General features: G+C 40.9%; 2 protein-coding genes across 2 annotated transcripts; both read left to right on the top strand.

Moving 5' to 3' along the window:
* Nucleotides 1–11,934: 11,934 nt before the first annotated feature.
* foxe3 (forkhead box E3) lies at nucleotides 11,935–13,804 on the top strand. The gene has a single exon (XM_050055218.1). The coding sequence runs from the start codon at nucleotides 12,072–12,074 to the stop codon at nucleotides 13,329–13,331; it is 1,260 nt and encodes a 419-aa protein (XP_049911175.1). The 5' UTR covers nucleotides 11,935–12,071; the 3' UTR covers nucleotides 13,332–13,804.
* A 6,204-nt stretch (nucleotides 13,805–20,008) lies between these two features.
* On the top strand, nucleotides 20,009–22,397 carry foxd2 (forkhead box D2). Its single transcript, XM_050055222.1, has one exon. It carries the CDS (start codon nucleotides 20,495–20,497, stop codon nucleotides 21,596–21,598), a length of 1,104 nt encoding a protein of 367 aa, XP_049911179.1. The 5' UTR covers nucleotides 20,009–20,494; the 3' UTR covers nucleotides 21,599–22,397.
* Nucleotides 22,398–23,245: the final 848 nt, after the last annotated feature.

Here is a 23,245-nt window from a genome sequence, read left to right on the forward strand (position 1 = left end):
ACAATGGTTCCGCCCTGCTTCTTATTTGCCCATCTGTGGCTGACTGCAAAGCAACACTGCAAGTGTAGGCTGACCTCTGCTGTTGTGGGGTGTCTGCAGTCAGAGTCTTGGTACTAAATTATACTATTATTACAATGTTTATAAATAAACAACAGTTGAAGATGCCCCTCTTGAGAACAAAATCAATTTACTGTAAAGTTAAAAAAAATGTTTGGATATGACTTTAGCATGTGCAGAATGATGATGCATAAACCAATACACTGTTGGGAGAATGAATTAGTACAGTAGCTGAATTTGTTGTTATAGCACAAAAATAAAAATCGTATAAAGAGACATCTGGCCCGGAGCCATCAAAATGAGCCATCTAACTAAATAAATCAAATTAAAACCCCACCCTGACCCGATAATGGGTTATCTATATCTATAAGCCTTGTAGCCTTTTATCCAGGCTAATTATTTTAATTTCAGGATATCTCTCTCCAGCAAGGTTGCTCAAAAAGTTGGCTAATTCCAGATATGCTAATAATTGGTGGCTAGCTAATAATTCTAGCAAAGTGCTGAAACTACAAAACTATACCACCACTGTATGTAGATATAAACTATATAAAATCACAAATAACTATAGACTAGATCATCTACCCAGGCCTAAATAATACTTTGAGACAGGACGCCTCTGGGGGTTTTCTCCCCCTTTTCTGGGGGGGCATCTCCCCAAAGGATCTTACTCAAGGCTACATTTTTACTTTAAAGGAGAGAAATCTTTTGAATGAGTCTCCCAACAAATCCCCAAACAACATATATAGAGTATATCAAAGCTTTTTTTATGTGCAACCTAATATAAGTACATAGATAACTATTTTTGAGTGACAAGTAATAAGATCAGTTCATGAAAAACAGTTCTGGTGGAATATCTCTAGATAGCAGCAGTTCAGATGAAATGTGACATTTCACTAGCACAGTCATTCAATACATGTGTTGGGAGTAGATTTAGTGCCATATATTGGCATAAATATGATATACTGTTATAGCCTATAGCCTAGATGAAGCTACACAACATTAATATATATGTGAAGTAAATAAAATTAGACCGACCTTTATCAGCTGCAACATTAAAGTGGTATGCACATTTCTAATTAGAATCCAGTAATATAAATCATTCTGAAATACTTTTATGCTAATAATTTTGTACATTACACAAGTAGCCTAACATTTGAATGCAGGGCATTTACTTGTGACACAGTATGTCTACATTGTGGTATTGCTACTTTTACTTAAGTAAAAGACCTAAGTACTTCTTCTACCACTGTAAATAAATAAATAAAAAAAAAAATACTAATCTTGTTTCTCCAGTCGAGATACATTCTAATCAAGTGTTCCTTCACTGAGCAACCATTTAAAGGTCCATTGCTGCTCTTCTTTGTTAAATATACACTGTACTGTGTTATTTGATCACTTATAGCCTGAAAAAGAAAACCCAAGTTATTTTTTTAATATCTCAGTTATTATTTCTCTTGAGAGGCTGTCCTTTCCAACTGTTGAGAATGACCTGATCCCTGATTGTGGCTTTAAATATATCTCTTTTATTTATGGTCATATTTTTGTTGTCAGTTCTGCATTACTTTGGATGTAGTCAGCATGTAAGGTTTTCTTGCCCTCTCTACTTCTGCAATGCTATTTCCTTGCTCATACAGGGCACATGCATAATAATATGAACACCTGTAGCTAACTGATTACGACCATGGTGTTGTCTTTTTTTCAGTGAAATTGCAACAGAGAGGGGCTGATTGATATATCCTGGACTTCTGCATTATAATGTGCAGGTGCTCATATCATTGCGTCCAGAATAGGGGCCCCGATCAAAAATTTATGTTGGAGAAAGAATGCAACATCTGCTTTGCATTGACGCCAAGGGGATGTCATAAACTACAGTTGTTCTAGTGACCACTAGATGGGTGTAAAGGTCTGCATTCACTGTCAGTGTCCAGTGAGATGAGAAGAAAATACTTTCAGTCTGTATAAACTACACTGAAGAATATGTCTCAATCTAATGTGCTGACTGAAAACAAAACCAAAATACATTTATACATCTATTTGCGCTGTTTATAATGTATTCCCTTGTCAGTGTCGTGAGGTGGTTTAAGTCAAACCCAGCCAACACTGCATGGTCGTGTAAACACTGAGCAGGTAACTAGAACATCACAGGGAAAACAGAGATGCATCCAGTCCACCTAAACCCAGAGGTATCCCACATCGTTACACTGGAGTCTTTTTTATTTGCTGTTGAAAACCAGTGTAGATTATAACCACTTATGTGCATCTACCTACATGTGTGCGTCTTCATCCCACATGTGTGGGTATCTGCTTAGTGAGTTCTCTTTCCTGTAGTTTATGGGTTGTCTGTGTGCACAAGTCTTAAGGAATATAATGGGTGCTGATCCCATCTGTCTGAGCTGGTCTTGCACATCGGGAAGGACAATGTGAGGACAGTGGGTGTGGGACTGGGTGGTAAACACTAGCCGGCAACTTCTGTCCTAAATCACGTCCACAGACATGGATGGATAAACTACGGGGGTAGAGAGAGAAAGAATCCTATTGGCTTGTAAAAGGTGGTGAGTTTTAACATCTGCACTGTGTCCTGCAGTATAACATAATAGTATTTTAAATATAGGATATTTTTTTAGAACAGTAATTAAATTAGATTTTTATGAAGTGCGTTTGCTGGAAAACATCCAGGTATTGAGTTTTATTTTGACCTTTCTGCTTTAATGAATTTTCGTGATAAAGGTTGAACATTAGGGCTTGGCACTAAAACAAATCTCTCACAAATACATGCCTGTATTTGTATGTGTGTGTGTGCCAAGCATGTGATGTGTGTGTGTGTGTGTGTGTGTGTCCTATTTTATCAGTCTGTGTAAAGGCCGGGTCTTATCATTGCTCTCCTCTCTTTCTCTCTCTCAGTGTAATAAAGCCCTGAGGCTGTGTGTCCGCATGCTGGCTGTCCATCTCTCACCACCAAGCAATGCCAGGACCAATAGCTGCCTTTGAGGTGGAAAACAAGTGCCGTTGATGATGGTGATACGTGCAGTACGGACTCTTTTGGATTCAGTCAGTAAAACTTGGTTTAAATAATAGAATTTTTTTACTAAAAAGGTGGTTTCCTTTTCCTTTGCTCAGGAGTAAAGGGTGAAATCCTGAAAGGCTGAGGAGCTGAAGTAAAAGAGTGAGAAGTGCACGTTGAAAGACAGCACTATAAGGACACATGGAGTCACTGAATGAAAGTCCTTGTCTCTCTTTCTCTCTGCTCCGAAACTCTGACGTCTAACGAAGGATTTGTCTATGTCACTGTGACCTCACTGATACTCTGCTTTGCCACTTTAGGACATTTCAGCGCGATAAAAGAGCAAGATGAAACGGCTTTAATTCATATTCTGAAAGTGACGGAAAGTTGTTGTCAGCTCCTCTAACACATGTATGTACACACGATTACACACACACACAGACAACCCTCCCATGCAGCCCACACACCAGCCTTCCTTCCCTTTGCGGTAAGCTGTTACTCATCACTGCCCAGTCTGCCAGTCTGGTCCACATAGCCTTCCAGGAATGCCTCAAATACACAGTGCCTCATGTAGAAAAGCCAACAGGCAGTATTTACAGCATTCTGTTGGATATCTGAGGTAAATCACAAGGCTCTACTGCTTTTGCTTGTGGGTATATGTATTCATTACCGCCACCAAGGAGGTTATGTTTTTGGTTCAGGTTGTTAGTTTGTCAGCAGGATTATGCAAAATTGGCGGGCCAATATAAAATTTTCGTGTGGATCTGAATGACACGGCGGATACACAAATTATTTTTCACTTTTGTCAACACTGCGAGAAAGGGTGCTTGGCCATGGCAGAGGTCTGTGCTCTCCAAGTGCCCCTCTAGTTTCTTGAAAATTTAAAGAAGCAGTGTGTAGGATTTAGTGGCATCTACCAGTGATGATTGCAGATTGCAACCAACTGAAACTTCTGGCATGTGCCAAGCATGAACTCCCAGTTAAGATTCATTCAGTGTTCATTGTCCAGGAGGGTTTTACCAAGAGCTGCATTATAAGCAGAGGTCTCTTTGTCTCCAAAACAAATGGACTCTGTGATTTAAACCAGTAAAAATACTGAATAATGAAGTTTCACCTTACAAATCAGTGTTTCTCCGATGCTGTCTGGCTCAACGCAGAAGGGCTGCTAGCACAGCACCTAATGTGTGCTTGCCTTTCTCTCTGATAACTTAAGAGCTAGACGTTCGGGAGGTTTTGACTCGGAGACATCCTCCACAGAGGTCTCTTCTTCAAAACAAATGGACCTGATGATTTAAACTGGTAAAAATACTGAATAAAGCAGTTTTACATAAAAAAAGTCTGTGTTTTTCCATCACAGCCTATGGCAGAGAAAAAAGTCTGTGTTTTTCCATCACAGCCTATGGCAGAGGTTCTGCTTACTACGGTGGCTGACATGAAAACATGAATGGCCCTAGAGCTAGTGTTTGGTTTGTCCATTTTGGGCTACTGTAGAAACGTGGTGAGGACTCACTCCTATATAGATATAAGCAGCTCATTCTAATGTAACAAAAACATGATGATTATACACTAAAGAAAACATACTCATCATATTTCACTTATGCCAACTAACCACCCTAAATCCTATACGCTGGACCTTTAAGAATTGAATTTAAGAACTTAAGTATTGGCTACCTCTGCTCTCCAGAGCAGACAGGTGTATGATTTCCACTGTTTGCTCTTGCCTTGGTGGCTCTTGTTGCAGAGAGAACCTAATACAAGACCCAACCACTCAGCCAGGAGCTCCCAGTACTAAGTAGTTAAGCTCCTCTCTGTTGGCTGACCATAGTAAGCAGTGGGGCATTAGAACAATGTTTACGCCTTACCTTTACACTGTCTGGGCGGCTCTGCTGGTCATTTTGTCCCTTTTAAATCTCCATACTCAAAGACTTCGGGTGTATCACGTTGGGTATTTACTAATGACAGCAAGATAAGCTATAAATTAATGCACAAATAATAATTCTCACAGAAAATCAACACCTATCAACACTGGAATTGCCTGTGTAAGAATATGTTTTTAAAGGAAGAGTTTGACATTTTGGAAAATAGGCATATTTCCTTTGTGGTTGAGAGTTAGATGGGAAGATTGACACCATTCTTGATTCATGTCTATCCATTTAATATGAAGCTGGGCAAGGAGACAGTTAGCTTAGCTTAGCTTAGTTTAGCGTAAGGATTAGAAACTGGGAAACAGCTAGCCTGGCTCTGTCCAAAGGCAGATACTTATTAACTTAGTAAGTTTTAGAGGTGCAATGCAGATTTTTTGGCAGACAGAGCCAGGTTAGCTGTTCCCCTTGCTTTCAGTCTAAGCTTCATATTTAATAGACAAAAATAAGAGCAATAGGCTATTCTCATCTAACTCTCTGCAAGAAAGCAAATAAGTGTAATTCCCAAAAATGTCCAACTATTGCGGTCACTGTAATTTTGTTGACCTTTGGTTCAGATGTAACAAGCCGTAAGTAAAGGTAGACTAAAGCTGAGATTGTTTGTCTTTTTCTTCCACAGTATGCTGCAGTTTAATAACAATTAAAACCATGGTCTCAATGCAACACCACAGACTCCATCCAAATGACGGAAAGCCTGGTTTTCCACCTCATCCAAGTGTCGCTCACTTCCTAATTGTTAATTACAGTGTTTGTCTTCACAGGATGTGACCTCAGCTTGGAGTTCACTCTTGTGACTGACCCTTGCAGCGTCCCTGAGCTGCACTGCTGGAGGCTGGGGGATTTCCTACATGTGTCTTGGGGCCGTGGGGTGTTTATTCAGGCAGAAACTTTAAGAACATGTAAGACGTGTTCAGAGGTCAAAGGTTTATGTTCCCAAATAAATACATTTACATGGGACATTGTATTTTGTATGTCAAGATGAGTTGTTACTCTATGGCCAATCGTAAGGGTCCTATACACCACATACAGAACATTAATAAGGCACAAACAACTATTTGCTATGTGAAGATATAGTAGAATAATGGCGTCCTGAGCAGAGAATGAAGTCACACTCCCTCCGTGTGTGTTGTAATCTGAGCTTCTCTGTAGTTTGATGTTGTAGCAGGTCTGGCAGTGCTTGCACGTTTGTACGTGTGAGTCCTTGTGTGTGTATCCCACTGGCTAGCTAATCACTGCCACGCTACACTGGTAGGTACTTGCAACACAGTTTGCACTGTTAGCACCGTTAGCTGCTAACTGTCTGCTCAGGCACCTCGATGTTGAGAGCTGTGTGCAGGCAATCCTGGCCCAGGCTCTGAATCATAAATATGTTCTGAATGTCGCATACGGCTGCTTTAAATATAACATGTAGCCTACACACTATAAAACTGCACTTATATTAAATTAGAGATACTTATGCTTAAAGATATATATAACTTTAGAGAAATATGCAGTGGTTGTACACGTTGCTGGTTATCAATGAAGTTATTCTTTGTTTAAAAAAAAACAAATGTGTGTGTGTGTGTGTGTGTGAGTATATGTTGAGCATCCATGTGAACTTTTGCAAATGAGAGATGAGCACCATACAGCAAGCATGACTGGTTGTGTGTGTGAGAACCATGTGCGGTGCTTTAGCAGGGCAGTGTAGCGTGCAGTGCAGGAGCGAGCAGAGGCGGCCCAGGCCAGTACAGCCCCAGTACCCTGGTAATCCCTACGTTTTCAGGAGCCCTGGCCCGTACTTGATGAGCTTGAGCAAGAAAAAGGTTGCGCTCTCTCGTGTGTTTCTCTCTCTCTCTGTCTCCCTCTCTTTCTCTTTCTGTCTCTCACTCTTTTATTCCCCCTCTTTTTCTCATGCCCCCCCACCCCCCTCCTCCCCGTCCCCTGGAGCCACTTTGCGAATGAATGGATACCAAGTGTTTACTCAGCAACTTTGCCTGTCCCCCAATATTTCTCAGGATTGCATCAAAAAGGGGAAAATAACCTGCAGATCGACTATCTCCACGACCACCATTTAAGGTGTACATCTGGCATAAAATTGGGGAATATGTTAGCAGACACATTGTTAATCTCCGCAATTGTGACCTTAAATGCAAACCTGTATTCAGCTCATTTTTGTATTTATGGGAACGCACACACAACTTGTGATTAGCTTCTGTCACAAACAAGCTTCTGTCTGGTCTTATCTTAATACTTTTGGGGACACTTTGACACACACATCCAACCAGTGTGTTTTACAGTGATGTCTTACTGAGTTTAATCTCTAGACGTAAATATAAAACCTGTGTTAATTTCAGTGAGGAGGAGGAAACTTGGCCTGGCTCTATAAATCACACTTATAATTTTCTATTCACTCGGAAATACTGTAAGTTTGTGGTTCGGGTAAAAATTTCCAGACAGATTTTTACATTTTCTGTGAGACAGCAAACCTGAGCCACTTGCTGAGCTGAAATATATGAAGGATATAAAGGTCCAGTGTGTAGGATTTATGGGGATATATTGGCAGAAATGGAATATAATAAGTATATTTTCTTCGGTGTATGGTCACCTAAAAATAAGCATCTTCTTGTTTTTCATCTTAGGATGAGCCGTTTATATCTACATAGGGAGTGGGTCTTCAACCATGGAGTCTGCTATGTTGCATCACAATGTTTCTACAGAAGCCCAGAAAGGACAAATCAAACACTAGCTCTAGATTCATGTTTTTCGCATCAGCCACCATAGTGACGAACAAAACAGTGGGGAAACGCACTGATTTGTAATGTGAAATATCTATCTTATCTAATATTTATCAAAGAAAAAATCTGAGCACTCATTAGCATGTGTTGGGCTAGCTGCTTGTCTGCAACAAGCCAAACAGCGTCAGAGAAACACTGAGTTGTAACGTGAGTTGAAACTGCTTTATTCAGTGTTTTTACCAGTTTTAATCACCACATCAGTTTGTTTTGGAGCAGAGAGAGAGACCTCTGCAGATAATTTGGCTCCCAGTAAAAACCTCCTGAACAATAAACACTGAAGGAGTTCCAACCGGGAGTTCACACTTGGCACACAAGAAAAGTTTCAGGTGGCTGCAATCTGCAATCCTCACTGCTAGATGCCACTAAATCCTACAAACTGCTCCTTAATCCAAAAACAAAATATGACTTTTTGGAGTGAAGCAAGATATGAAACTTTTTAGGCTAATTTGTTTTTTGATTCGTGATATTCTTGAATCTGTGGTCTGGTTTACAGAGTAAAGGGTAATTTAAGCCACAATAAGAAAATAGCAACCACTGCGACCAACACGGGTGAATAAAACCTAAGTGTTTGAAGCTATGCATCACAGTGAGATGGCACACCAATATCCTAAGTCACAATTCTCATCATCAATGTGAACCTGAACCAGCAGGGCCTTAGCTCCTACCATCTCAGCTTCAGGAAATCCTCCACCTTCTGACTGACTGTAACCACACTGCTGTTGATCCACCATTAAAATAGAAAGTTTACAAAACCTGTTTTTAACATCTGTGATAAATGAGTTTAGACAACTATGTGTCTGCATATTTTATTGCATTGTTGTATTAGGCTCTCTGAGCTTTATAGGATGCTGAACCAGTGCAGAGTTTAGCAGTGAAATAGCAGAAATATAATATTTTCTATCCTCTTTCCTTTTAATTTATGAATCCTAATGTAGTTCCCAATGGTGCATATCAGCAGCTAATCCAATAGCCAGAGAAAAATGATGGCATTGTACGTTTCTGAAAACCACGGATCCACTACATTTGTGTGTTATGATGTTGCGGATACATTGAAACTTTAGATTTCAATTACGGTGTGGTTAAAGTGTGGTGAGGTTTCAGCACAAAAACCAATTGGCTAGATTTAGGAAAAGGTCATGTTTTGACTTAAAATACCTGGTTCTGAGGGAACAATTCCAGCAGGAAACACAGCAACGTCTCTGCAAAAACAACCCATTTTCGAGGCACTATCCCAAGTGGAAAAACAGTGAAAGAACAGTGACGGGTCACTGAAAATCACCAACGTTTGGGGGCTAAAAAGCTGCTCCAAACACAGCAATGACTCTCTAAATCATGCCCTCTTTTGTTGTTGGTCTCAAACAGTGGTCGAGAGGTTGACAGGTGTTACCTTCCACCATCCCCTCCGCCTCCCGATGACAAAGTCTGCTCATATGTCACTTTAGAAATGTTGATATGATATAGTATATGAACTGTGCAAATGTAACATATTTGTGGTTTGAAGAAAGGTACAATGCCAACATTTTCTTCTGGCGACTGGGCTGCAGCGGCATCATCCTGCCATTGGGTGGTCGGACATTTTGTAAAGACAGTAACACAGGGTGGAAGTGAAGCGAGGTGTTCACTGTACACAAAAAAATGCCTGTGTGTAAAGTACAGTGTCTAAAATTGTAAATATCTGTACATGGAGCGTCAAAGTGCAGAGAGGTACGGGGAGGCTGTGGTGGGGTTGGTGGGGTGAGTTTAGGAGAAGAGGGGATTAGCAAGAGGCCGCAGGCCCCGAGGCAGAGGGCCCGTTTCCTGGCCTGAGCCCCTGTTTGTCCTGCCTGACCTGGCAGCTCTGGGGGCAGATCCTGCTTGGATACAGCCCTGCTCCCACGCCTGTCTGAAGCTGTTAGCCACTGGCTGTGAGTAGCTAGCTGGGCTTAGTGTTGTCTGAGCTGCGGCTGGGTCGGGAGGGGTCCTATCATCTGTGGGGGGGGGGGGGGGGGGGGGTTTGCCAGTGACTTTGTGTTGGCGGTGTGAGGGTGACAGGGAAACAGGCATCCAGTAAAGGAGTGGGAGGTTATGATTAATGACTTTAGTTGGATTATTGCCACCATATTTTTTTTTAGACCAGGCCCGTTAGAAGGACAATTAGATGTGTTGTCTTAAACAGTGTGAAGGGATGTGTCTGTCTCTCTTTGGTTTTCTCCATCTGTCTCTCTAAATAAACACATAAAAAACAAACATAAATTTTCCTCATAAGGTGTTCGACTCATATATATACTGTATAGAACAGCTTCAGTGAACTTTGGCATTGATTCACCACCATTCCTGCAAAAGATATTACCTCATTTGGTGTTTTTTGACAGGGGTGGAAAAAGCTGTCTAACAATCTGGTCCCAAATCTTCGAAAGGCATTGGAGGATCTTTCCACAGGCGCCTAAAGGAGGAGTAAGAGAAAATAAAAAGGCAAAACTATCTGGGGCACGATACAAAAACAAAAATTTGCAAATTTCCACATATCATATCCTCTTCTGTTAGTTTGTTGACTAAGTTGTTTGTTTGTGTTAATTCCTTATTAGTTCTTGCTCTTGTTAATAATATATGCAATAATAACAACAATAATAATTTGTATTTTTACATTTTTTGTTGCGGTATAGGGGGCAAACATGGGGAGCCAAGGGGTTGGCCTATGCTCGGTTTGGCACTGCCCTAAGGTGTAAAATTAGGCTGAGATCTGGTGACTGCGAAGACATCACATATAATTAGTGTCCTCTTTTTATACTTATCAAACGGTTCTCCCTAAACCTGTCATGTCTTAGGGCTGCTGTGAAGCCGTGCCTCCTTAGGGGAACAAAAAAGTTGTTCTTGGGTGCGTCAGTACGCTGGACAACCAAGAAAGGACGGCAGAGGAGATACCCACACACCAATGCAACTGGGCTGGACAGACAGGTCCAGCTTCACAGGACGAGATCAGTGCAAAACAAATGTCAATTTATTTAGGACATCCATGCACAAAAACAGCAGCAAACATTTCAGCCCTTGAGCACTGATGATAGTTGAGGACTGAAATGTTTGCTGCTGTTTTTATTCACTTTTTATTATTGGTTTTTGCACTTTGAGCACCCTTGTTTTTAATGCACAGGTGTCCTTAATAAATTGACTTTTTTTCTGCATTGATCTCAGCCTTTGAACCTTTTTTGTGGCTGTCCAGCCCAGTTGCATTGGTGTGTAGGTATCTCCCCTGCTGCCCTAAACCTGTCATGCCACTCCTTTACTCAGGGTTTCTTTTAATTTGTTGCCCATCTGAACATCCTCAGCATGATGACATTATCAGTGTGCCTTGCTGTGCTCAGTCCACTGTCATTCACAACACTCCACAGCACCTCTCCCCATGTTGTTTAAAGTAACGGCACACTGTGTATCTTACCTTTTAACTTCAACCCTCTATTTGCCTAAATAATCAATCAGAAGCACTATCCCAGGCTTGTGTTTAAAAGCTGTTGTGTGTGCAGCACTGTGTTTTCACTTAAAGATCCATAAGATAACACCTCTCCTCTCTGGCCGCGGGGACTGTTTGATTATCGCTCTCCAAAAAGGAAAATGAAATAAGAGGGATATTTACTTTTCTTCCCCAAAAGCTTTGATAGCTCAATTGCTTGTTTTCAGTGGCTTGTTATTATTTTTCAATTGCTGGATTGTCTGTTGGGTTTGGAGTAGCGCGGAGCAGCTCTGTGAGTGTTGTTTCTGCCCTGGATATACACAGAGCTGTCAGTGAAAGCAGGGAGAGAGCAGCAGACAGAGAGGGTCATCAGTAAATCTCTGTTAGTGCCTCAAACAGTAAAGGATACGTCTAATATTGTTCCAGTATGGTGTGTGACACATTGTGAAGATATTATGATCCATACAGGCTGCCTAATGCTTTTTTCTGGGTTATATCTTAACATGGAAACTGAGCTGACAAAAGGCCTAACCAAATCCTAAAATCCCCCTTTTGAAAACTGGCATCTGAGGAAGACTAGAACTTAACTCAAGTGATTTCACTGTCACATACAGAGTATCATGGACTCAGAGGAATACTGAAATTTTCTTTTGGGTCTTGTCCTCCTGCCTCACCAGTGACGTCACTCCTGCCCTGCTTTATAAAACTGTCAACGCCTTCCTCTCACCTGGACTGACACACACCACCCCAAACACCAGTGCAGAACAGGGGCTATTTTTGGCCAGAGGAGAGGATCATCAGTAGATAAACTACGCACCTAACTTGGCTCTTTCACGGGCATTCTCCCCAGCTGATCATTTCCACAAAAAGAAGATCATCACATTGTTTCTTTTATGAATCTGGCAAATTATTCTTACTTCTCTGGCATGTGCAACATGACCGCAGAGACGCAGCACTCGCCCGCCGAGGCGAGTCCTGTTGTCATGTCTCCAAATGTCAGCCTGGACTCGCCGCTGCCTCCGCCGCCTCTCATGCTGCAGGCCCGCTCCAAGGACAATGTGTTGATCAAGTCTGAGCCCCGGGGGAACAGTCCCAACACGGAGGATGGAGCCGCTCTGGGGCAGACTGAGGAGCACCTGCCCACCGGGAGCCGCCGGAGGAAGAGGCCCGTCCAGAGGGGGAAGCCTCCCTACAGCTACATCGCTCTCATCGCCATGGCCATCGCCAACTCCCCCGAGAGGAAGCTCACCCTGGGGGGCATTTATAAGTTCATCATGGAGCGCTTTCCTTTCTACAGGGAGAACTCCAAGAAGTGGCAGAACTCCATCCGCCACAACCTCACCCTCAACGACTGTTTTGTGAAGATCCCCCGGGAGCCCGGCAGACCAGGTAAAGGCAACTACTGGACGTTAGACCCCGCAGCTGAGGACATGTTTGACAACGGGAGCTTCCTGAGGAGGAGGAAAAGGTTCAAGCGCACAGATGTGAGCACCTACCCCGGGTACATGCAGAGCTCAAGCGCGTTTACACCAACCCCAATGGGCAGGCCCTCGTACCCAAACACCCTGTACGCAGGGATAGGCTCCGGTTATGGCTCCCAGCTGACTGCAACATCCCCGCATCCGGCCATGCTGCATCACTACCAGACCTCCGCCGGGGTCGGCCAAGGACAGCCGCGCATGTTCAGCATCGACAACATCATCAGCCAGCAGACGGTGGTGCAGAGCGGCCCGGGGGGAGACCTCAACTCGCAGGCGCTGGGGCTGGGCGGAGGTGACCTGGGCACCATGACCTCCAGCTGCTCGGTCACCGGCACCGACCCGTCTGCGTGCTTCCAGACCCAGACTGTGAACCCGTCTGCGAACATGCTGAGCAGAAACAGCGGGAATCTGTCATCCAACCTGACCGCAGGGTACCCGTACTCCTCCTCGGCCTCTCCTCCAAACCTGCCCTCCATGACCCAGTCCGGTTTCTCTCCGGGGAGCTCGCAAGTGTACTGCTCCGGCAACCGGCTGTCTCTGCCGGCCCTGCGCCCGGGCTCCTGCGCCGAGCACACGGAGCAGCTGCTGGGCCTCTCCAGCCCCATGAACTCCTACAACAACACCTACATGAGACAAGCCAACTTTGCGTCAGGATTAGAGCGGTATATGTGAGACTTTATATACCAAGGAAAATCCTAATTAATTAAAGGTCACTTAATAGTCCCCTTAATGAGTCCATATGAAAAACACAGGTCTGGTATCATGACATAAAACAGTATTTTTGGGACACATATCCAAACACAAGGCCTATATTTTAAAGCTTCTATTATGTCAATCATTAAACGACAGATTTATAATTTCCTGTATAAAATTCGGTGATTTATTATCTTATCTTGACCGAGCCTCATGATAAAACATTCCTATTTTATGAAAGCCATTTTAGATCCGTTTGACACATTCCATGACTGTATCTCAGAGAGTTTAATGTATTTTATTGTGCCACATTTCGTTCACAGTTCCTGTGTTTTACAGTTTGTTTTTACATATATTTGTTATATCATCAATTCAAGTCTGCTTTTTGTCATGTAAATAGTTTGTTGGTGTATAAAACTAAAGGATAAGAGTGTTATGATTGCTGACGACAGGTCGCCTGAAATAAATTCATTTTTACAGTAAAATAAAGGTGGTCTTTATTTGCAATAATTCAGATGTATTTGTCAGTGGAAAATACTGTAGTTTGTATTATTTGGTTTTAGTGTGACTGCAGGTTAAGTTACATCAATCAGTAACATTGCATTTTCTTAAAATGAATCACATTTCAGTGAAAATGATAACGTGTCTTTATTTAAAAGCTGGTTGTATTATTGTTAATATTTAATATATTTAAGACCAAACAGTTCAAAAATATGTCCTGTAAATATTTTGTAATAACCAACCTCGCTTAAAAAATAAGACCTGAGGAATTTTCTCCTAGTAAAACAAAACAAAGTAAGGATAGATATTTTAAAAAAGATAGATTTGATTTGATTTAAAAGCCTTTTTGTTTTTTTCCTCATAGACAAAATGTGTTTTGATAAATAAATGTAGTACAAATAAGACACAGTACAAATGAACAATTAGACACAATAACAATATAAAAAGAACAGATTACTCACCATTATCACACATCAATTCAAAATTTTAACACGGTAAATTAAAAAAAAAATCACAGGAAATCAAGGTTAGGAACTATTAATTAAACATATTGACTGAACTAGTCTTAACCACTCGCACAGTGTCCTAATATAGCACACATGTTCTCATCGTTTTAGCTGTAGGTGCCTTTAAAATCTATAATACAGGTCTTATTGTCTGAACTGAGAGAATACACACTGTACCAACAACAAAGACCAAGTGAGGGGTATTATATATGAATGTATATTCACTATGGACTGGAGTCCGTTACATCATCAACATCTCTAAATAATCTTTATCACAATTTAACTTGTAGGTTGTTTTTCCTCATAATCAGTTCCTTTCTTTTTAATTCCACCATATAAAGTTCTTATTCTATAACGTTAGTTAAATACTTTATTGTTACTTGTGAGGTGGGTGTTTCTCTGCCATTTTTATGTTCCAAAAATATTTTTTGGTCCAAGGATGCAGATACGCATTTATTTCAATGCTTAGCCTATTCACTAGCCTATTTCAACAATAACAGATCTACTAATTTTTCACTTGTTTTTATTATGAACTATATCAACAACTAGGTGTTATTCAGATTTTAATCAGCATTTTAATTCGCTTTCTCTGTTGAAAAAAGAAAATATCAACTGCTAGACAAACATTAGTCAATAAATATACATGAAATGGTTCACAGATAAACAAAGTAGTGATTAATATATCATAATTTGTCAAATAGCTTCACAAGTCATCTGAGGTCATGTAGAAATGTAGAAATAAAGTGGAATAGTTGGTGTTGGTGACAGAAACAAATTGTGTCAAAGTTCCTTGTAGCACCCAACTGGCATAATTTTCATCATGGAGAGGTAATTCAGTGAACATAGATGCAACCTGGTCACATTCTGGTGTTCATGATTACATTTTAAGGCTGTTTAAAAAAAAAAAAAAACACAACTTGCATCAAAACACAGATTCAAAAATATAAGAAATTCATTATAATGTAATAATAAAAAAGCTCTGAGTTTGTTTTTGCTCAGGTCATGAAGGCTTCCAGCTTGTACAGCTATTATGTTATTGTCTTGAAGCCACATACAGCTGCACTCAAACTATTGATGCATCAGAAGGACAGATGGTGTAAGGGTTGTATTAGATTTAAACTTCTACACACAGTCTGCAGATAGTGTTCCCCGCATCTGTTGCAGCACAAATTTGCCTGAGGGCCACCTGGTGGGTCAGTCCCATCATGCACATGATCAACAGGGATGAGGCAGGTACTTGTAAGTGAAAACTAAGTGGGGTCTTTGGTTTAAAGACGGTCTCTGATAAGAGGAACAGCATCTTACCAAACAGGAAGCTCGACTTTCCTTTGATAATCTACGTCTATATCTTCCACAAGCTGGGATCATAACAGAGATTTTAAAGCATAAGTTAGTATGGCCAAATTCAAAAGCGAAGCTCTGCTCACAGCTAAACCTCATTACTTCTGTGTGATACAACTGTTAGTTCAGCATGAGTGAACACACAGTTGGAACTGAAGGAATTAAACAGGTTCACCACTAGATGGAAGCAGAAGCAAAATGTTCAGCCTGTGGGATAGTTCACAGTCTTTAACAAGGATTTCATTTTGCAGTTTGTTGTGTTTATGGTTAAATACAATTATTCTGCTCTGACTCCACTGCTAAAGTCACAGTTTACGGTTTTAAAAATGCTCATTTTGTATCGACAGGCAGGCTGGTTTGGATCTGTAGATGTTCCACACATAATCAGGAATAATCTGATTTTTATTACAGTATTGTGTTTTGCTGAACTGAACCGATTTGACTGATTTGAAGTCTTTAAAAGAGTTTGAATTATAGGAGGAAGCACTGTCATACAAATTTGGTGTTCTGTGTCTTGCCAAACATTTCCTGTCCAGAAAAAAGACTGTACACAGATGAAATTGCTAATTCTTTATGACTACTCAGCGTGGATGCACAGAGTAAGTTTGCACAGAATTTGAGACATCATTAAAAAGCTGATGAAATGTGGGACCTACCTAATTTTCTTTACTTGTGTTGAATTAAATCTTTATCTTTTCGTAATGAAATGACAATAATGACAATAGCTGATTTGTTCATACACTATGTTGTATCTTTATAGCTGCAGCATGGGAGAGGTGCCCAAGTGAAATTAATAAAGTTGATCTTGAACCTTGACTCTAAAGCCACCTTACCATGTGCACAACCATGGAATAACCTATGAAAGAATTAGGAGGCTTCACAACTGAGACATTACCATTACAACTTATTACAGACAAAAATATTTATGCAACAAAACTCACTGTGCTGGAAATGTCTCAGTGTGATGTCATCTGGCCAGTGATCTGAAAAACAGCAAAATGAAAACAACAAGGATGCATCAAGAACTGCTTTTGAAAATTAATGTTTCTTCACACAACTCTAAACATCGAAGGTGCTCCTGTGCAGCTTCTATCTATTCTTGACTTTGCACTATTCATGACAGTTTCAATGCTTTTATGACCCTTTCAAGATGATTTTTATCCAAAAAATGTAACACTGATTTCTGGACAGTTATCTTTTTCTTATTCAAGCATTGCAAGTGAGTGTAAAGGTAACTAGTGTATATGTAATCCTGTGCAGAGGTAGGTTTTATGTAAGAATGTAGTTACTACAGTGAGTTAGCTTAATCTACATTTGCCAAGAGATACCTGCAAGTATAACGTAAAAAGTCAGTATTAGGTTTAGTGGTAGGTTTAAATGAATGTGGAATTGCTGCACACATAAGAGCTTTAATAAGTTCAAAAAAATGAAATTAGACTATTAAATAACTTTTAAGGCCTTATATTAATAGAATTAAAGACATTTCAAGACTTTTTAAGGACCTGCATACGCCCTGTTTTAACGTTGTGTTTGAATTTACACTTGTTGTCAGAGCTTGATGTTTCAGAGGATGTAACTAATATGATCTAATTCATTTTCAAACATTAATTCTTTAAGCCAAGTCCTCTATTAGATCATATTTTGGACCGTTTGTTTTATTTAACCTCCTAGTGTTTCAACATGCCTCATTATCCCAATCTTACACTCTGACTGACAGCCAGTGGTGTAGTGGAGGGTATACACAACTCTCTTTCTGGCTGTTTACAGTGTGACCACTTATCAGCCAAAAAGCCACCGGAATATTTAGGACAGTATTCCTCCTTACTTATCCACCTAGTACAACCACGTCATCAGCTACCATGACACAACTGCTGACAACCAATCGCAACTAGTGTCAGTAAGTATTGTAATGCACATGAATACTCCTGCATATGGTTAATAATTTATATACTTTATTCTGATTTTTTCTTAAAGACATAATATTTTCATATCGATGTGGGGTGACTGCATTTTATTAACGCATGAACTGCAAGCTGACTTGACTTTAAACTTAATTTTCCACTTTCTCAAAATCTCAAAATACCTCAGCAGCCTTCAGTTTCTCAGCTGCATCATGCCCCATGTTGACAGGACACATAACTGGCCTTTACTAGCATGTTCGGCCCTGTGAGGATTTCACTTCTATCACCTTGTCACCAGCAGAGGGCGCTTCAACACCACAAACTGCACCGATGAGACACCTCTCCACTGGGCCAACTCACGGATCATAAAATCCAAAAACCCAGTGAACCTTTGGAAACTTCCAAGAACCTGAAATACCTACAGCACACGTTTTGTATGTTACTAAATATAATTTGATAATTGATTAAACAAAATGATGTTTTTTCAGCCAAATCTCTTTGTAAAATTAAATAAGTGCAGGTCGGACGCTTGATAATAAAAAGAGCTATGAATAAATACAGGCCAGTAAATTTGTTGCTAAACACACACACACACACACACACAAAACAAAATGAGTGGGCCGCATGGACCATCTCGTGTTTATTGATTGGCTATAGATCTTTAAAGATATTCCAATACAGTATCAATCAACAGGTCCAAAGGCTCCAAAAAGTTCAGAGGATCTCGGGATAATAATAATAATAATGATATAATAATAATACTAATAATAATAATAATGATGGCTGTATATGCGTCAGGCAGGTCTCAGTGCGTCTTTTCTAGATATTAAAAGCCTTCTGACAGGCAGGTCAGACAGATCACACACAGCTCTGTCTGTAGGTGGTATTCAAGAAGTTGCATGTGTGACTTGCACTTGATCCCTCAGTGGTTCAGTATTTTCCTTCAATAAAGAATATTTAGATTTAAACAAGCAAACACAAATACAGATAGGCTAGATAGATTATGAAAACTCTGTAGCTCCGTGGTGAGTAAAAAAAAAAAAAAAAGAAAAAAACGATGACAGTCTGTGTGCTGTGTGACCTCTGAGATGAATGGGCTGCTGATGTAAACGCATTACAATAACTCGGTGTTTCTGCACCGTAATGAACTGGAATGTCATCTTGTGTCTGAATGAGCCCGCACACATTCACACACACACATTACACATTGTCATCTGCTGCTGGCCTCTCACTCCTGACGAAGACGAATTGGAGCAGGTTGCAGCTGACTGTGTGTGTGTGTGTGTGTGTGTGTGTGCGTCCTTGTGAATTGTGCAGAAAATGCAGATGGGTAGTGTTGTGACTTCTTGACGACGAAAACACAAAACCCATGAGAAGTGATCAGGGAATTAGGCGACTGGCCAGAACCTTTGAGGAGGAATTCAAGACGGATAAAATCAGCCAGTTTATTAGGGACAGAATAAAGAGCTCCTTTTGTTTATTTAACACCTGAAACAAAAACTGATGAAAGAGATCAAACGTCTAAACAACCATTAAAAATGATAATTAAAAGACTAATGAAAAAAATGATAAAAGGCCAATTTTAGTGACATCCTGATATTTATTATTAACTTAATTTTTAAAAATTATGGGCGCAAATGTGGTGTATTTTATTTCTGAATTCACCAAGTATTGCGTTTGAAAAGGAACGAAAATATATAAAATAATAATAATAATAATAATAATAATTTCCTTTTAGCACTTGCCTTTCGTTCTTAGTCATGAGCTGTGCAGATAGATTTGACACATTTTTATAACTTACGTGTAACCATATTATATAATTATAATGGACGATCTGGCTCTAAATATAAATTTTTAATGTAGGCCTATATGTGCTTTGTTTGTGTGTGCATATTTTACATAAAAATCCAGTCATCGTTTTTTGGAGCACACCTTGCACACCACGCGCCTCTCACTGGAAAAAGGGAAAAAAGACATTTAACTGAGTCACGCAACCTCATGTTCACAAATTAAATCGCTTTTTCAAAGATTAAATGCCAAATTGCACCGTTTGGTTGTCAGTGAGACTATTTTGTTTAAAACGCATTTTTTTAAATCCATAATTTTATTTTTTAATGGATTGTTAAAGCACATAATAAGAGAGATCTCCGTCTATAATAAGCAAATTAAGTGTTTAAAATATCAATTTCATACGCACCGGAACACCTGATATTATCCACTTTATATTACATGTTGTCGTTGTTTTTTTTATTAAGTTATTTTTCTTTAACGAAATATTTTTAAGATTTAAGATCAGATCCAAATATCACTTTTTACAGGTCAACTTCGTCCAGTTCCTGGTAACAGTGACTCAAAGACCACGTGACCAGCGTGCTCCTATAAATACCTTTTGAGAGCTAAGGAGGATAGTGTGATAGTCTGGCTGGATACCTACCCAACCCCGTGCGTAAAAGACATTTTGGAAAGACACTTGGATATCCAAAAGTAGCTTTTTTTAAATGAGCTACAGCCTAAACTGATCACAGGCGGGAACAATCGCATCTGAAGAAGACACAAATCCAGACTGGTGCAAGCTCGATGATCTTTGACCGTTTCTTTTTTACGCCTGAAAACCAGAAGTTTTCTGCTCGATGAGAAGAACCTCGCGCGGCCCTGCTTGACCAGCCTCGGACGACCCGGAGTCGCCAAATCCACAGGTCAAAGAGTTATTTATCTTTTCAATAGATTCTAGCCATGTGTGAGTTCAGTAGTTGGAGATAAAGCTGCAGAAAAAGTCTGGTGTGGTTGTAAGGGGGAGAGGGAGAGTGTGTGCGCGCTCTCACTCAGTCGCCTCACCGGACCAGAGGAGGAGGAAATCTGGGAGAGAGGGGGAAGAGAAGCGGCGTCTCCGAGGATGACTTTAGGGACGGATATGTCCGACAGCTCTGCATTGTCCGAAGATGTGGACATCGATGTGGTTGGGGGTGACATATCCGTTGGAAAGGACGGAAAGTACATTCACCACGAGTTCAACTTGGACAATGACTCGGACGATAATTACTCCCAGAACGCGGCCGAGAGAGTTTCCTCTCCCGGGCTCAGCAGCTCCGACTGCCCATCAGACCAGATGGGGTCCAGCGCAGAGGTCGGGACCGTGATCGGGGAGAAATCCAGAAAAAGTGCACTTGTGAAGCCCCCGTACTCTTACATCGCTCTGATCACCATGTCCATCCTGCAGAGCCCAAAGAAGCGTCTCACTCTCAGCGAGATCTGCGAGTTCATCAGCAACAGATTCCCTTACTACCGGGAGAAATTCCCGGCGTGGCAGAACTCTATCCGCCACAACCTTTCCTTAAACGACTGCTTCGTGAAAATCCCACGAGAGCCCGGCAACCCCGGAAAGGGCAACTACTGGACCCTCGACCCGGATTCCGCAGACATGTTCGACAACGGGAGCTTCTTGCGCAGGAGGAAGCGCTTCAAGAGGCATCAAACTAACGAAATCCTCAGGGAGTCTGGTGGCTTTCTACCCGGGTTTGGATACGGCCCGTATGGATACAACTATGGACTTCAGCTGCAAAACTTCCACGCAGCCCACAACCCGTATCACCCACACCACACAGGTGGTTCATTCCCATTCCCTAACGCCCCCTGCACCTTGCCCTCATCAGCCTCCATATTCCCTGCGCCGCATCCCCTTCCCTCCCTTTTAGGGGCCGATTTAAGAAAGCCCTTCTACCCTCAGTTAAGCCCGTCTCTGCCGCCTCTCAAGACGGACTCCAGCGCCCCGAATCGGCCTTCATTCTCCATTGACAATATAATCGGCGCGGCCAACTCCACCGCCTCTTCCTACAGCGCGCAGCCGGGCAGCCAGGCGCAGATCCTGGCCATATTGACCCCAGCACTGGCCTCTGCCTCCAATCACTTGAGCCTCACACAGGACAGCATATTACAACCCGGGCCACAGGGTCAGACTTTCTCCAGCAAAACCCCGAATATGAACACTTGTCCTTTCTAAATAATAATAATAATAATGACAAGACTGAAAATCTTTTATTAAAGCCAATTGTGGCGTCGTCCTATGTGAAGGTAGGCTGTACATTCTTGATGAAATAAGAGTGTTTCTGCTCTCCCCATTTCCTAACAATGTAAGAGGAGAGAAATGTTTATTTATGGTTTGTAAATATATGTATAATATTGAGAGACAGAAGCAAGAGAAACTCGGAGAGGGATCTTTTTAAAAAACAGTGCTGGCCTGCAGTCTGGCATGAGGCCTCCATTTGTCAGTGTGGAGAAAAAGATCCTGTTATTTTAACATAAGTTAAAGGTGTCACCCATGGCTACGGGGATGATTTTTTAAATATAATTGAGAATTTTATTATGATTTATATTGTTTTTATTCTGTGCGTCGTGAGAAAATGGCACTGTTGTTGTTGACATATAGGCTGACAGAGACGGCAAACTCAGGTTTTACTTAGAAAGCACATGGAGACAAAAGGGGGGGTTTCTGACAACAAAAAAATTAACCATTTCCCACTATCACTCCTTTCCTCCCCTCACTCTCCTCTACATGGTGAATTTGTGACAATATCATTTCATGTCGTCGGTGGACACTTAGGATATGTGTTTTTTTGGTATAAAAGAGCGCATTACCTCTCTCAACCTTTTTAATTGTTGTTCGTTCCTATCTATTTCACAAGTTAATCTGTGAAACATACAGTATGTCATGTGTTGCCAATAGAGAGAGACACCTAAATGTTCATAGGTCATTTTTTTGTTGTAATGACAAGAATAATAAATGTTTGTGAATTTGAAAAGAAAAACAAAATCGTTATTTTTTTTATTGCATGGAAAGTTGATGCGTCAGAGTTCACCAGAGAAGGGCCTGTAAACTAAACAGCAGCACATCAGTTGCATTAAATTAAATATACATATGCTGTTTTTGCAGATATTTAAAAACTTACAAATGAAAGTCCAAAGTTTTCTTTCTTCTTATTTATAAAAAAAAGGTGCTTTGTTGGTTTCCTTGCATTAATTTTATGTTTCACCTCAGTGAAAGGTGATTTTAATATTCTATTTTCATTCATTTTTGCACATTATGGTCAGATTTTAATATTTATTCTTGCTCTAATCATGCAACTTTTAGTATATTAAACCCATGCGTGAACCCTGACCAATTACAACAAGCCTAAATAAAGGAGTCTCTTAGTAATGCACTTAATTCAGACTCCTTTTGGTGCGTAAAAACGCACAACATTCAGTTGAAATATTTCAAACACGACTCCATGTACACAGCAGTCATGAATATCACGCAACAGTGGGCAAGTATACCTCTTGTGTGGCTCTTGCTCGCTTGTAAAGGACCATTTTCTAGCAAGTTACAAAGGCCCCAAATGAATGGGGGACGTTAGCAGGGCCTCGGCGGTCTGTAATTGAAAGTGAACAAGGATATACCCACGGTCTTTTGGGCTTTCGTTGCTAATTTGTAGCAGCATTTTTCATCAGGCTCCTAATCCACCATAATGCGGCTTTTTGGCCGTTTGTTGATGTTGTCAGTGTGGACCCCTGGCCCAGGGGAGTGAATGTGCGCGCAGCGAGCGGTCCCCTGTGAGACCAGCCACACACATTTAGAACCCCTGAAAAGCAATCTTCTCTAAAGGCCCTC

This window comes from Epinephelus moara, chromosome 10, assembly GCF_006386435.1.
Source record: "Epinephelus moara isolate mb chromosome 10, YSFRI_EMoa_1.0, whole genome shotgun sequence".
Taxonomy (NCBI): domain Eukaryota; kingdom Metazoa; phylum Chordata; class Actinopteri; order Perciformes; family Serranidae; genus Epinephelus; species Epinephelus moara.